At 37.2% G+C, this 14,548-nt stretch overlaps 2 protein-coding genes across 7 annotated transcripts in view; both read right to left on the minus strand.

Moving 5' to 3' along the window:
• RC3H2 (ring finger and CCCH-type domains 2) overlaps nt 1–7,607 on the minus strand; it is a 47,726-nt gene extending 40,119 nt beyond the window's left edge. For 3 of the 5 annotated variants that reach the window (XM_045845999.1, XM_045845996.1, XM_045846000.1), the window contains exons 1-2: nt 7,272–7,477; nt 811–1,108 (exon numbers count right to left, since the gene is read on the minus strand). In XM_045845999.1, the coding sequence (XP_045701955.1) occupies nt 811–1,041 (231 nt within the window). In that variant the 5' untranslated portion in view covers nt 1,042–1,108; nt 7,272–7,477. Of the gene's footprint in view, nt 1–810; nt 1,109–6,834; nt 6,925–7,271; nt 7,478–7,512 lie in introns of those variants that run through there. The other 2 variants (XM_045845998.1, XM_045845997.1) reach the window with 2 other exon arrangements.
• Nucleotides 7,608–9,557: 1,950 nt separating this feature from the next.
• On the minus strand, nt 9,558–14,298 carry ZBTB6 (zinc finger and BTB domain containing 6). 2 transcript variants are annotated; one of them, XM_045846454.1, is made up of 2 exons: nt 14,248–14,298; nt 9,558–13,136 (listed from the first exon to the last, which is right to left on the minus strand). In XM_045846454.1, exon 2 carries the CDS (start codon nt 13,125–13,127, stop codon nt 11,853–11,855), a length of 1,275 nt encoding a protein of 424 aa, XP_045702410.1. In that variant the 5' UTR covers nt 13,128–13,136; nt 14,248–14,298; the 3' UTR covers nt 9,558–11,852. The 2 variants fall into 2 exon arrangements, with proteins under 2 accessions (XP_045702410.1, XP_045702411.1); XM_045846455.1 differs by lacking the exon at nt 14,248–14,298 and adding an exon at nt 13,832–14,237.
• Between the last annotated feature and the right edge of the window lie 250 nt (nt 14,299–14,548).

The raw sequence follows: 14,548 nt of genomic DNA on the forward strand, positions 1-14,548 counted from the left end.
AAGATACTATGGAATGGGGTATTTTAATTCATTGAATTTTCTAAGATACGATTAATCAGAAAAATCTTTACTTTCTCGCTTTCATATGTAGTGCATGACATGCAAAATATTGTTCTTCACCTGTAAAATGGGGATAATAACTACCTGAAAGCTACAGGAAGAATTAATAATAGATGTTGAATGCTTACCATTATACCTACACAAAGCAGGCCCTCATTAAATGAAAATTACTATAAATCTAGGGTCTTGTTCTGATTTGATAAAACAATTATAAACAACAAAGTAATTTTATAGCACCTGAGCATAAGAAACTGTATAGAATTTGATACTGACACTCTGGAAAATGGTTTTCAATAATATATATCCCTAAGGACAACTTATTTTCTCATTTATAATATCATCCTAAATGTCAAGTGAAATTAAAAAGAAAACCAAAAACCTCCCTTTGAGGGCTCTAGTTGGTTGCTTTCTGGCCAAAACTTTGATTACATTTCTTTTCATATCACCATCACCTAGTGTATAAATATTTATGTAAGCTTATATAAAAATCTTATCCACCAACCTATGTATAAACATAAATTTTGACCACAGCATTGAACACAAAGAAATATATAACCATAATAAAATTACGGTTTTGCATAAGGATTTATGACATTATTTAAAGAAAATCTTTTGCAGAATACAATCATGAAAATCAGGTACACTGAATATTTTTTGTTTCAAATATCATTAAACATACTTTGTGCCCCTTAATGAACAAAGTTCTGTAATTATTACAAACACCAAATTAGTAACATCTTGAAAGCTCACCTGGGCTCCAACTAACTGGAGAAGTGCAAAGTTGACAGGAAGCACATCAATGTCTGTGTTGATGGCAGTCTGGTCAAAAGGACAAGCTTTCCGGTGAAGTTTATTCAAGCAAGTCTTGCAAACAGTGTGTGAACAACCTAAACTGATGGGTTTGTGCACATTCTCATCGAATTCATTATAGCAGATTGGACAGGACAGAAATTCTGTCCACTGAGCTGCCTGCACAGGCATTGTGGAAGCTGGATGCTCCGGTTAGCAGTCTAGCAGATCATTATTTTGCTGTGTAGTGTTTTCTACGCTGGAAATGGACAAATGTAAGAATTAGTCACATATTATTCACTAACCTTTTAAGAGCTGACTCTAAAGTCAATCATCATAGCCTGAAAACCTAAAATACTTCTGGATAACTTTACATGTTTTGAGCGTCTTTTTCCTTAAGTCTACTTGCTGAATTAAGTCAATTTCTGAAATTCTGTCCAGAAACAATATTGTAACAGTGTCCCTTTTAAGTAAACGTATTTATATTGGTTGCTCATATAACAGTCATCAAAGCTTTCTTAATGACTACATCAATAAGCAGATTAATGTTCCACATTTCATTTTTAGGAACACAAATTATTTGGATTGCTGGTTTTTTAAAGTGTTTCCCTTGGATATCTACCACCCCAAACATATTAAGGTATGGCCTAAGAATTAGTGAACTTTGCCAACTATTGATCTGAACAATATCATAGTGAGTCAAGCGTGAAGAAACAGCTTTGCCACTTGAATGACCACATCAGTCAAGGATATATGTTCAACTTGGCAACTTCACAAGAGGAATCTCTGGTCAGGACTTTATTAGGAGGCTAACTGATGTACTGAAAATAAAGGTGTAAAAGAACATTGTGATGATACAGCTATTTATCCATAAATTAAAGAAAGATGCTGACTTCAAAATACCCTGCCAAAGTAAAAAAAATATATATATATTGTCTTACAAATGTTGAATGTGGTTCCCTATGATACATTTGATAAAACATATCATTTAGAGATTAATAAATATATATTACACAAAACTATCAGGTCCAATGAGCAGGATATAGAAAAATAAAACAATATTAACATCTAATAATTCAAAATTGGAAAACGCAAAATATAAATTTCTATTTTTGCTATGATTAGTGAGAAAAACTATATTTTCATATGATTAAAAGGCACACAGAAAAAAATAATCATTTTATTCTTATTTCTAAGATCAAACTGTCTGTTCCATAATTTTTAGTAAAATAAAATACTAAGTATCAAAACTATACTGTCCTCTAATTAAAATCTTTGGATACCTACTTGAACATTTTACATTTAACAAATTTTTTGCATCTCCCAATACTAAACTTATATAAGTCTGACAAAGGTTCTCAGATGAACAAGGAATCTAGGTATTTAGGACAATTAAACAGCCAATGGTTTATTTCACAAGAATGTTTACCAACCCAAATACATTAGTTCCTCAGAAATCAGATATTTAAAAATGAAGTCAGATTCAAAACAGAAAGGTATATAACTGATTCTCCAATATCCCCACATCAAATTGAAGAATTTTATTAGCCTTTATTGTGCTTTTTTTATGTTCACAAAAACTAAGGTTTTAAAAATCTCTTATAAAAATAAATTATAGGGCTTGCTATGTATAAAACACCCTATATAAACTTCCTCAAACAGCTCTAATGGAATGCATCTAATATACATTGCCACATCTATTAATGCCATCAATCTTAAAACCAGTTAGTTGGCTTCCAACTTTAGAGATGAGCAGTAAGCAGGTGAACACATCACTCCCTGAAACTATTTAACATTTTTAATGTTCAGCTTACCAGGCTGCAGAATTATACAAGGAACAGAAGGACTCTGAGGAAGAATAAATTTTATCTTAAATCTACTACTGAGAGCCATGTGAGCAGATAAAATATTTATCAAAACAAGACAACTGCATCTATTTTTTTTTTTAATAATGGCCACCTGGTTGGAAATGCTAATTTGGGGGGTCAGGGTATCAGAGGCCACTTGGTAATAGAATAGTAGCAGCAAATACTCTTTCCTTATAGTTTTCCAAGATCAACCCGAAATACTTTACATTAAAGTTAATTAGTGTGTGTTTAGGGGAAGGGAATGGGGAGGAGAAAGGCATTGATGTTTGAACTAAACATAAAAATATTATCTTTTGGATTTTTACCTATTAGGTTTGGAGTGTTTCAAACTATTCCAAATACACTTGATAGTTTTAAAATACCAGATGTTTTAATATTAAAATTTACTTTCTAGTAGAAATTTAATTAATACTTTTACAAGACAAATTCTGCCAAAATGTTGACAGTAACTGTAATTTTTCTTCTGCTATGTGTCAGATTCTAACTATCTGACAGAGCAATTATGAACTAAATTCCCCATAAGGATTGGTTTGATTTTTTAAAGATGTTTTTCTTTAGTACCATTATCAATAAATTCTAGATTTCTCAATAAAGACAAAATAAAAATTTACCTAAAACAGAGAAGTTTCTGTAGTCCATTAAAATGCTTAATGAATAATGACAAAATAGGACTTTCACTTCTTTAAAAAAGGCACTTTGTAAGTATTTACCTAGAAAACATTTTTATAACTATCAAAAATGATGGCCTATTGTCTTTATAACTTATTTTTAAAAGCATCTAAATGACCAATGGCAAGCTAAGATTATATATTAATTTGGAAAACTTCTAGATTTGTATGAATACATTCCATAGTAACTTAATTGAATCTATGGAAACCTAAATTGCTAATAACATTTATTATGGTTAATATTGAAATATTCATCCTAAAGATGCTCCCAAAACATCTCAAATTGAAATAAAATGGATTACAAAGCTCACAACTTTAGATACATAAAGGGACTACTTAAGAAAATCATTCTAATTAAATTATTTACATTAAGTAATTTCAGTTACTAGCTTCTAGAATTTGAAGAATAAAAAGATAAAGGACGTTAGTGAGAAACACTAAATTAAAGGTGGGACTTTAAACATATTTTTACTCAAGCAATTTTTCAGACTGTAAGTTCCTTGCTACGAATACTCACCCATAAATAGGAAGAGTAATAGACATCTCTCATATAATACAAGTTACAAACTGCTTTAAGAGCAAACTGCATACCAGCTAAGTACTTTCACTTTCTGATAACAGACCGCCAAGATATTATGCAGCCAGTTTATGACTATGACACCTAATTTTAAAATGCCAGAATAAAGTTTATGCCTCTTTCACTTTCATATAATTTAAATAGATACAGTATTTTACATTTCTCTTTATAAAGATGTAAACTTTAGGGCTCGGGTCTGTTAATTAACACTCCTTTTCATTCTAGCTCAGCCATGTAAATAACTTAAGCTACTGAAATGGATTTTAATTAGTTTTGGACTTAAAAATTATATTTACAACAACTAAGTACAATTTAGAGCTTAACCTATAAAACAAACAAAACCAATTAAAATCACCTGTAAGTTCTAAAACTAAGCATTCAAACACATCACAAGGGTTGGAGCAAAAGGAAATCAATCACAATTTTAAAGACTGCTAGTTATGTAACTTTAGTATAAGTTAGGAAAGATGTTTTGACTCCAGTTTTACTTCTACCTACTATGGAATTGAACTGAGGTTTTTATTAAGTATGAAGTTTTGGGTTTTTTTTTAAGTCCTCACCCAAGGATATGTTTGAGTTTTTAAAGAGAGAGGAAAGGAGAGAGAGAAAAACAGTGATGAAAGAAACATTGGTTCGTCCCCTCCTGCACGTCCCTGGGATCCAATTGGGAACTCAGGTAAGTCCCCCGAGGGGGACTGAACCCACAACCTTTTGATGCACAGGATGTCGCTCCAACCAACTGAACCACCTGGCCAGGGCTTAAGTATGAGAAGAGTAATGAAATAACTTTCAATTTTAATTAATGTAGCCAATAAAGTTTTGCTTCTTTAGTGATGACTAGATTTGAAAAATGTTTATTTTTGAGAAGGAACTTTCTTCTGCCTACCAAATAACGGCCAGTGGATAATTTTTTTAGTATTCTGATTTTAAGAGGATACTCTGTCAGGAAGTTTTTGGTTTGCATGTGTCTTTTTTTTATTCAGATGATTTATTCCTTGGAAGAGATCCTCTAAAACAGCACTGTCCAATACAAATATAATGCAAGCCACAAGTAATTGAAAAATTTCTAGTAGTCACATTAAAAAAGGGAAAAACAGGTGCAATTAATTTTAATAATACCTTTTCTTTAACCTAATTTTCTGCAAAGTATTACTTCAACATGTAATCAATGTAAAAAATTGAGATATTAAAAAAAACCTTTGTACTACATTTTCAAAATCTGGTGTGCACTTTACACATTCAGCACATCTCAATTCACACCCGCCTCATTTCATGTGTTCAACTACTATGTCTGGCTACTAGCTAGTACTGGACAATGCAACACTCCTTAAAATTAGAAAGTGACATTCAGAACTAACTTTTATTGAGAATTTGAGGTGAAAATCACATCTACACTTAAGAAGGTTTTTATAAAAGTATAAAGCCCTGAGGATCATAAAGATGTCACTTACAGTTATGGTACTGGGTGCAAAACATTATTTTTAATTTTCAGCTAGCTTTATTTTACCTCATGCTTCCTTTTTTCATCAGTAGAAAGTGAAACTTCGACCCCGTCCAAAACAATAACCAAGTACTTATTATGATAAGACCCTGTTGTAAGTTTATTTAGTATTCTTAGATATTACATACAACGTAGAAGTTCTATTTTTGAACATAAAATTCTGTGTCAAGAAAAATGCATTCCCTCCCAAAAGAATTTTTGTTAACTTTTTCAAGCTAAAAGACAGCAAATTACAAAAGCATAAAATGAATTAATGAAAACGTAAAAAAAGGACATAAAGTCTTCTTGCATGTTAAATTAACACATCAGTAATAATAGATCGGAGTTACGCAAAAGATCCACTAATAAACACGACAGCAATTAAGTCCACAAAGAATAGGAGCCAGTTTGAATTACAACATCTGCTTTTGCAATATCAACATTTTGTTCTAGCAATTTTCCAAACTCTACACTTTTCAAAACACGAATCTCCAAAAAATGGCAATACTAAAAAATGGTCTTTGACAGGTTGTGATGGTCTCTGTATTTTTCAGGAATTGAACGTGGACGTAAACAACAGACAAGGGATGCCATGTTGCAACAGTGCTGTAGCTCTAGACAGATAAAAGAAGGCGATAATGGCAGAATCCATGAACTCTTAATGTTTCAAGAAGCCTTAACTAGATTTGTATATTTAACTAAAAACGTCTCCATGGGCTAACTGAAATATCTGTTTCTTTGCTTTTGGGAAATTATAGCAATTTAGTGTAGCACCATTAGCTTTCTCACGTTAATCAGAAGTTCCTAATGGAACTTAGAAGTTTGACTAATACAAAAATGGAAAAGATTACTTAAGCACTTTATTTGTGATACAAAGTCAGTCTAATCACAGCGGGTGGGATATAACAGGGATTAAAAAGAGGGGAACTGGGTAAATGGAGAGTAGGAATGCAGGTGGTTATAAAAAAATTAAACAGGTTGGGAATCACGAGATTAGAGCTACTTCGTGTCAGTGATTACTTGAGACTATTTCGGTGTCAAGGTTCTACCTGCCGGTATCTTAAAACTCTTCTGTGATTCGAAAGATGTAAATGACAGCTACCCTCATCTTCTACTTTCCCGAAAGCCAAGAACAGAGAAATGTAGATCTGCATCTGAGAAACAAAGATGCTTTCTACCATTCTTCTAAGATGGTGGAAGAGTCTCTTATAAGAGGCTTCCCCAAGAAGGAAAAATGAAAGAGGGAGAGAAGAAAGCCACAGCAGAATTCTCTGGCTCTGTTTCATGCCAGGGCTCCGTCACATCCAAGGAGCAACCCCTCCGGCCCGGCCATCTCCCTCCCCAGGAGGTTAGGCCCTCCCAGGGCATTGTTTGGCCAGGGTCCCTATTTACCACTCAGATCGCCTCCACCATCCCTGCAGTAGGATCTCGGGAAGCCCCAGGGCAGAAAGCCGAAAAGCCAGGAGAGGACTTGGACTCCAGAACCTCCTCCAGCACCCCTCTTACTAACTGCTGTAGAAAAGGAAGGGAAGTCTGGCCTTTGCTTGGGTGGATTCCTCAGGGGTCACAGGCGTCCCCTCGGCCGGAGTCGAAGGGAGGTGGCCATTTGCGCCAGGCCTCGGTATTGAAAAACCCCAACCAAGGCTAGGGGCCTCCTTGGTCCCCGGACTCCCGGTCCGGGTGTCAGGTGCGGCCCTTAGTTCCCAACCCTCGGGGCACCGGCAACGACTGCGCACAGGCCCCGGGCTGAGACGGGTCTCCCGCCCGACCGCCGGGGACTAGGGACCCGGACTGGGGCCCGAGCCGCATCGTGCCCGCCCCCGCCCTACCTGAGGGGGCCCGGGCGGGGTCGCTAAGGGCCGCTCCCGGGAGCCCCGCGACGGCGCGGCTCGGCGACAGAGGCGCCTCGTCTCGCCGGGGCAGAGCTCGGCGGCGGTTTCACGACCTCAAACTCCATCGGGAGCTACAGGGACAGCCCCGTTGGCGGCGGCGGAGGCCGCGACGGGGCCTCCTCCTCCACCCACCGCCTCCTCCTCCTCACCACGGAGGCGGACCTGGAGGGATCCTGACCTAGATCTCGCGAGAAGATACTCCCCACTTCACGCGAGATCACGCAAGACCGGCAGTAGGGGCGGTGGAAGGGAGCGTTGTACCCCCTACCACCTGGACTGCGCATCGGCTTTCCTGTAGTGGAGCCGAAACACCCCCGTCACGTGACCGGGGAGACCGGGAGTACCGTGGGAGGTGGTGTTAGGATGCCTGGCAAGTAAAAGGGGTTTATGGGAAACTCCCTACACATTCGTCTGCGCCTTGAACCAGCCTCTTGGACATGGGTTTGAGCGACTGTCTGACTGACTCCCCTCATGAAAAGCGTGGTGTCCGTTTAGCAAATCCGACACATCTGTATTATATGCTAATCACTCTCCCATAATCAAATGCTGACCCCATCATGCCTCAGTCCCTGTAGATGCCAAGCAATTTCCGCTAATACAAAAAAAAAAGAGCATTTGTTTGGCATGCAATAACACATGCCTCTCTCTATTAAAGAAAAAACTGAGCTCCTCAGACGCTGGTAGGCATCAAAATTCAAGTACAAATTCTGGCATTAATAGCTCCATAAATATTAAAGGATTTTCCACAGTAAACTTCAAGGCAGAAATTACCCTCATTCTGTTTTTTTATTGGAAGAAATAGCCTGGGAATAGGGATAAGGGAATTAATATTTATGGACTACTTACTATGTACTAGGTCCTATATTAATAAAAATTCTTTTACTATTTTTACTTTCATTTCACTTACTTGTCAAAATAATCCTAAAAGGCAGATACTGTGTATTGTGTTCCTGATGAGAAACTGAAAAACAGATTAAGAAAAAGGCACTTGAAGCCAGATGTCCAACAGAAGCATCTATGGAAGTTAACCCATCATGAATTAGAAAACATAGGAAAAGTAGTTCATAAACTACAATGAGCTTAAAATAAATATGGTTGCTTTTTAAAAAATTCAATAGCCACATCAAAGACTTTTCTTCCATACATTGTTGTCCTTTTAATACTCTTCTCTTTATGAAGTATAAGCCAAACCTAGAGAAGCGTTTCCAACGGTGGTTCACTTGGCTTAGTTTTCCATTCAACTAGATAGTGCTGGGTGTGTGTGTGTATATATATATATATATATATATATATATATATAGTTTTCCATTTAAAGGGACAGTTTACATGAAAAGACTTTTTAAAGGTGGCCTGACCACTCGCTATATTTAAAATTACTATCAGAATTCTCCTTCCCCAGCACTCCCTGTTTTATTTTCTCCAACTCCATTTCCAAACTCTGACATATATTAATTTTACTTATTTGTTTACAATTTGACCCCCTTCATTACATTTAGGTTTCATGAGAATAGGAATTTTCATTGGTATACCTAACCTCTAGATATTGTAAGGACTCCATAAATATTCATTGAATACATGATTAAATGAATAACCAGGAGAAATAGTTTCTTTAAAATTCACAGATGTATACAAAACACAAAGCTCTCCATTCCCATCTCCAGTTTATTATTTCTTATGTAAACATATAGGATACTTACATCCAAGGAAAAAGGGAAAGGATTTTCTCTTACACCAAAGTAACAACTACCTTTCCAAAACCTTTTATACAAAAATGCAGTAAATGAAGAGGCTGAAGATAAACATACTGCATTTTCCATCATATCAAAGCACAACTAAAAGTGAATGTTTTAAATGAATAAATTCAACATTTTACTTTGTCATACCTGCATTTTCAAAAAGATTTTCCTGAAATTGTTTAAGCACATCATGCAAACAGACATTCTGCTAGAAATGTTTTGAGATCACTCTGTGCTAACAGAACAGGAATAAATAATAATAAATAACAACCATCACTTTCACAAAACACCCCTTCCCCCCACGCAAAAATCTCAAAGTGCGTACAAAAAATTTCACAAGAACCTTACTTACAAGGCACACATAAAACTTAAACATAGTTCAACCGTAATTCTCTTGAAACATCAAAGATAGAGAATTCCTAAAAATAACCCCAACAACCCCCACCCCCCCAAAAAGTTTACTATTTGTTCACCCACCCTTATCTGCATCCCTCCCCAACAAAATTTCACCCTAGGAAGCAAAAATAAAAAAAGTTATTTCAATCACAAACTATTTCTGATAGAAAAATGTTTTCATGCCTACAAATGGCCAATCATAGATCAAATGGGAAAGAAAATTAAGCACTGTGTTTTCATGTTCTCCAGTAGAAGAAGAAAAACATCATTTGATTTTGAAAAATTATGTCTCCAATGGAGCACGCAAATAGCAACATTTGTAAAGACACCAAACTCGCCTTTTCTTTCCCCTCTTCTTTGTTCTTAGGAACTGTGAAGATCTAAATACAAAATCACATAATTTTAGACATGGAAATGACCTTACAAATTAACAATATCAAAGTTATTATTTTGCATATAAATTTAAGAGAAGCTCAGGAAGAGGTGACCTATCCAATGACACTAACTGGTGACCTGGGGGGTCATGCAGTCAACTTTCTTATCTGAGAGCTGAATTCTTTAGAGTCTCTTCCAGAGTTAAAATTCTATAGAAAAAATATTTTCCACAAGTATGACAAAAAAGATAATTAACATTTATAGCAGTCAACATGTGATTATCACAAAATTCTTATAAATGGTACAAAGCACACTACATACTAAAACATGGAAGGACTTCAACAGACATTCAAGATAGCAGAAATTGTACATAAAGCTGAGGTGAGTATAAGAGGAATAAAACATCCAGTCAGGCCTCTTTACTAAAAGTAGTTCCTGTCTTTTAGATAGTATGATTTGCCCTGCAATGTATTTTAATTTGTTATAACAAAAAGTCTTGTGTTACATGTAGACAAGGATATTAGAAAGCAATGGCTCATCACGCAATCTGAAATATTACTCTCAGTAAAATAACCACGCAGTTGTGGTTTTGCTTTTGGCACACTTCTGGAAACACACCATAAAACTCTAAAGGTGGTTAAGATTTTTGTCAACACGGTAAATAAAAACCACGTTAATGTTAATGAAAAGTTATTATTAAAAACTTAAGGGGACACTAACAGCTACCCATGTTTAAACTGCTCATCTAGTGGTAGCAAGAAAATTAACATGTATTGACAATTTGAAATAAAAAAGGGAATGAACTACTGATACACACAACATGGATGAATCTCAGAGGCATAATGCTTGGTGAAAGAAGCATCTCACAAGGGAGCATGCTTTACGGTTTCATATCTGACATTCCAGAAAAGGCAAAAATATATCAATGGAGAACTATTGGCAGTTAGGAGAAAATGACTACAAAAGAGTAGCATAAGGGAGATTTGGGGGGGGTGATTCTCCATATCCCAATTGCAGCGGTGGTTGCACAATTTACACATGTGTTAAAATAGTGAAACTGTACCAGAAACAAATCACTCAGCAGAGGGCATCCCTGTTCAAGAAGGAAACAAGCAGTGGGAAGCAGCAGATATGGGAAGTGTTCCTTCACCTGACCACCTCAGAGATGTCTGCAAGGGTTTTGAGCACATTATTTCTTTCACATAGATACAAAATTGACAAAGGTCAGTTTTACTATACGTTAATCAAAAAAATATGAGAAACTTTAAAAAGGAAAGGGTAGAACAAATATCTTTGGTAAAGTTATGATTCCTAAAAAAGTAATTTATAGAGCTCCATGCCAATGGTGTATTTTACTGGTCACAAAATTATTAGACGCCGCTGCATTAAATAAAACAAAGATATTTGGGTCTAATTAATCATTTATAAAAGATGTATATTAAACTATGGGAATAGTATTTTAAGAAATGTATAAGGAAATTCTATTCCCAAGTGAATATGAATTGTTCCTTTACATTTTAAAACAGGTACCTTGGTGATTAGTTTGTAATCCAAAAGCAGTTGGTTAAAAAAAATTTCCTATCCTGTTTTTAAAGTGACTAATAATGAATAATAGTACGCTTTATATTTTATTTTGTCTTGCCATTGCCTAGTTCATGAAAGTTATTACACGGTTGGATTATTTTACACTTCCTTCAATTACCTAGAGACTCAAAACCCAAATATAGAAATACTGCTGAATCTTCTGTCACTAGAATCAAGAATATTTAAGAAAAGTATTTCTCTAGGTATACCACTGGGATTTATATACGATGTATGAGATCAGATAGTGTTCCATCAGCTTTATCATGCCTCCCACTTCAGAAGTTGTAGTGTAAGTTCACAAAGAATAGTGTAAATAGACCAAAAATAAGAACCAAACATGAGAAGGAAATGCAATGTTACAAATGCTGCATTTCTATAGAAAGACTTGCCTAACAGAATAATATCTGGCTCCCATAGCAAGGTATGATTATAATAGATTTTGCTTTTTGAGATCATGAATGGGTAGCTTTTCACCGCTGCTTCGGCCATGGACAGAGGTTACGTGCTTTTTGAGAGCAGATTTGTGCTTGAAATCCATGTCACAACAATGGCATTTGTATGGCCGATCCCCACTATGTATGTTCAAGTGGTCCTGCAGAGTGCTTTTAGCAGTAAATGTCTTCAAGCACACAGTACACTGGAAGGGCCGTATGCCCATGTGCCCTCGAATGTGCCGGTTGAGGTTCTTCTTCTGTGTAAATGTTTTCCCACACTGTAAACACAAGAACAGTTTATGCATCTTAAGGTGGCGCAGATAGTTTTCAACATGAAGAAATCCTCGTGGACACCTGGGGCACTGGTGCCTCAGTGAATAAACATCCTCCATATTCTGAATCTCATTCGCTGTACCATGACTTCCTTCAGTGTTCCCACAAAATGAGCCCTGATCTTGATTCCCAGGAACTTCTGTCCCTCTGCTTTCAACCGTAGAATTGATCAGTGAGTGCTGTGTTTCAGAGAAATACATGCTTGCTTTTGAGGCAGTGCAAGGCTGTGAAAACTGCCCATTTTCTACACCGGCAGTACTGATAGATTCCACATGGAGGATACAAATTTCATTGTCTTTAAAGCCTATATCAACTGAAGATAGCTCTGGTGACTTCATTTCCTGTCCGTCTGATGTCAAGCTCTCTACTGTAGACTGTAAAGCATTGCTTTCCTCTTCTTTAACGTGTAAATCTATGTTTACAGGACTATCTTCTGAAATTTCGATTATCTCACAGTCTTTATCTGCATTTTCTTCTTCATTCTTAACATCTGGGTTAGAAGATTGACAAAGGTCAGTATGTTTATTGTTGTTTTTCATAGAAAGATCAATTTCCAGATATCCTGATAAAGCTTCGGTACACTTTTCCACAATGTGAACCATCTGAAGGTAACTAGCAGCAGTCAAATATTTCAAAAGCTCTTTCCTTTTAACTTCAAGTGCTCCAGTATAGCAAGAGAGCAACAATTTTCTGCCAACTTCTGCACTCTGCAAGATGGTGATTCTGACATGTTTTGACTGCGTGAGTAAAAACTGATCTCTCATGAAAGTGGAGCAAGCTGCTAAAATCACCTTGTGTCCCTGGAACTCAGTGTCATTAATATAAATGGACACATCACAAAATAAATTCTGCTGTCTCAAGAGATTCATTTTCTGCAAGACTGCATCTCCTTGCTGTTCAAACTGGAAGTGCAGAACATCCGACTCAGCAGCCATGGCCACAATCTAAGTTAAATAAAATACAAACACTGATGTAAAGGTAGGGAATGCTTTCCTACGCTGTGATAGTAAAAATAAACAAACAAGATCTCAAATCTGAACTGGGTAAAAGAAGTCTCATATTTTCATCTGAGTGCTAAAAGCGAACTCCTATGCTACCATCTTAAAAGCCAGAAATCTCAAAAGCCAGAAAATTAAAATGCATTTCTCTATGATCTCATAGCACATTTTTCATATTTTTGTTACAGCATTTATTGTATCGAATTGTAATGAACAGTCTTTATGTTTTTCTCCTTGGCTAAATCTATGTGCTTTGTGGTGTTAATGGCCACTATTAAATAGATTTACTGTTTCCCAAATTAGAAACCTTAATATAATCTCTAAGCTTGTGATCCCCTTCACTACTGCAGGTCTATATTCTGTTCATGTGGACCACTGCCATAGCTTCCAACAGTTCTCCTTGATACCAGAATTGACATCCTGTGGTCCTGCCAGAATTGACATCTTTTAAAACTTTTTTTTTTCCTACTGTCTTCTGCTTTCCTTTACCCCTAGGGCAGTCTAACCTTCTTAGCAAATACAAAATCCTTTATGGTTTAGCCCTACGCACTTTTATAACTTTATCTTTCCTCCACTTTTCATCGAAGCTCCATCGGTATTCAAATTTCCACCACTACCCAGACAAGACGACCCAAATGCACCTTTGCACTTGTTACACTCGCGCTTCCAGTTGCTTTTTCCAGCTGGTGATTTAGCTCCTTTAAGGCCCAAATCAAGTTAACACTTCTGTGCCTCCTCCTCCGGTCTCCCCCGTACGAGTCGGTCGCTTCCAGAGCATCACGAAATAGTGCCTGATTCACCTGAGTTGCTGCAACGAGCTCTGGGGACCCGCACAGAGTAGGAAAGGAGCAGCTTAGGAAACATCTGATGAACTGAATCCGGATCCCCAGTGGCCTGGAAGATCCGCCGCCACAGGTCTTGCCGAGACAAGCTTGCCAGGACCAAGGCCCTATCAGCCATGTGGTTGCAGCACCAGTCTAGCCACTCGCGGGCCGTGCCCAGCTACCCTCCTCCTCCGGTTTCCCCGCCTGTCCCAGTCTCCCTCTAGTTCACTTACCCACTTCGAAAATCACAGCCGAGATTTCCGCGGCAGTGGCGGCCCGACCGGAAGGTGGACTTAGTCTGGGAGGAAACACATCCGGTGTCAACTAGCTACACTCCTCCTAGAGCAGGCTGGGGGTCCGGAAGAACATTCTAAGACATCCTCCTTTTCTCACTCCCCCCGCTCCGCCTCGCCCCCCCCCCCCGCCCCGGAAAAGACTGAAAGGCGTGGGGATTCCCGGAAATCCCATCTACTGTTTCCTAGTATCTGTGTGGGAACCATTCCCCTTTGTGAGTTCTCCGAAACCTCCGAATTG

The sequence above is a fragment of the Phyllostomus hastatus genome, unplaced genomic scaffold, assembly GCF_019186645.2.
Source record: "Phyllostomus hastatus isolate PE091 unplaced genomic scaffold, TTU_PhHast_1.1 phas_contig_495, whole genome shotgun sequence".
NCBI classification, from domain to species: Eukaryota; Metazoa; Chordata; class Mammalia; order Chiroptera; family Phyllostomidae; genus Phyllostomus; species Phyllostomus hastatus.